Here is a 1,775-nt window from a genome sequence, read left to right as displayed (position 1 = left end):
TCTTACCGCACTCGGATGCAGTGTTCTTAGGCGGGACTAGCTTCAGGCCAGGTCATTGTCCGGAATGTCAGAATACCGGACCTTATGCGGTTAACCGTGAGGAAACTGTATACAAAAACCATCAGGTCATGAAGCTCGGACGGTGGTGCATTGTAATTAGTGCTGTAGGTCATTACACTACAAGAAGCGCCTGGGTCGGTATTACCTGGCCGTATGCCAAGGAGTGTCGAGGTCATACTGAGTGATGATTTGGTCGATAGTGTTAGGCCAGGTGATCAGTGTTCTATTGTTGGAACCTATCATGCTAGGTCAGCAACATCATTCCTTTTCTGGCTTCATCAGCTAGTTACCATAGATACGACAGTGCAGGGAATGTGAGGGCAGGGTTCCCAGTATTCAAATGTGCTATTGATGCTAATTCTATTGTAAGACAGAATGAGATGAAGATAGAGAGTGTTCGAGACGAGGATAAGAGAGAGTACCATTACTAAATACTCTCTGGCATTACAGCTTCTTAGGATATTCGCGCTGTCGAAAGATCCGCATGTCAGAGAGCGCATAATTGCCTCGATCGCCCCATCCGTCTATGGTGAGACCAATGGACTCGAACACAGTCTGGTTGATCATACGTGTCACATTCAGGTGCTACTACGGTGAAGACAGCACTGGCTATGGCCCTCTTCGGTGGTAGAGAGAAAGTAGCGCAGGGTAGACATAGGATAAGGGGAGATATCAACGTAGCTAATGGTCGCTAAGTGATTAACAGAGTGTGAGCATTTGTGTTAGGTACTTATCCTTGGTGACCCGGTGAGCAGTAGAGGCTACAATGTTGGAGTTACTTGGAACCAATTTTCAGGGCCTTGCCAAGTCTCAATGCTTGAAATTCGTTAATAAACTATTCCAGCGTTCAGTGTACGTGGTGATGACAATATTATAACAAAGTCGCACATATGTAGCCGTCATTTCCTTCTGTAGATATACCACGGGTAAGGGAGCTAGTGCTGTTGGCTTGACGGCATCAGTTCGTAAGGATTACCAGACTGGGGAGTATACACTTGAGGGCGGTGCACTGGTACTGGTACCACCCCTATTGCTCTAGTCAACGCGATTGAGAGCTTGTTGTTATGAAGTAAAACTTGGCAGGTGCTAGCTGACAGTGGTATATGCCTGATCGATGAGTTTGATAAGATGAATGATGCTGATCGTACCTCCATCCATGAGGCTATGGAGCAGCAGAGTATATCTATATCTAAAGCGGGTATTGTGGCATCCCTCTCAGCCAAGTGCTCAGTCGTAGCAGCTGCTAACCCTGTCGGAGGTCCGTACAACTGTTGAGCTATTCCCCCAATTCATTCGTCCTATTTATAGGTCGATATAACCCTAGTCTTACCTTCACTGACAATGTAGACCTCACGGACCCCATCTTATCCCGTTTCGATGCTCTATGCGTGATACGAGATGAGATAGATATATTCCAAGATGAGCGTCTGGCTGACTTTGTCGTCTGTACCCATATGCAAAACCACCCTCGTGAGCCTAACGACAACGTGAGGCCTCGGAACCAGGAGACGGAAGCACTATACGAACCCATCGATCAAGACCTTCTGAGGAAATATATCCTCTATGCAAGGTAGGGCGGTCATCATGTATACTGGGAGCAATTACGACTCATCTGATACTGCTGTTGCTGTATAGGACGAGCGTCTTCCCCAAGATATCAGACGTTGATGCGGACAAGCTGGCTAACTTCTACAAGGAGATTAGATCAGCTGCCT

General features: G+C 46.9%; 1 protein-coding gene across 1 annotated transcript; it reads left to right on the top strand.

Annotated features, from left to right (window-relative positions):
* Positions 1-168: 168 nt before the first annotated feature.
* Pmar_PMAR000224 (DNA replication licensing factor MCM5, putative) lies at positions 169-1,630 on the top strand (the record flags this gene model as incomplete). Its single annotated transcript, XM_002768510.1, has 9 exons — positions 169-308; positions 356-478; positions 519-589; positions 643-737; positions 787-807; positions 857-912; positions 976-1,072; positions 1,144-1,318; positions 1,369-1,630. Coding segments are annotated over 9 exons (1,040 nt in total), but the record flags the coding sequence as incomplete, so codon positions are not given.
* Between the last annotated feature and the right edge of the window lie 145 nt (positions 1,631-1,775).

This window comes from Perkinsus marinus, assembly GCF_000006405.1.
Source record: "Perkinsus marinus ATCC 50983 genomic scaffold scf_1104296968004, whole genome shotgun sequence".
In the NCBI taxonomy this organism is placed as follows: domain Eukaryota; phylum Perkinsozoa; order Perkinsida; family Perkinsidae; genus Perkinsus; species Perkinsus marinus.
Note: the sequence above shows the minus strand (reverse complement) of the source record. Positions and strands in the feature narration are given on the sequence as shown.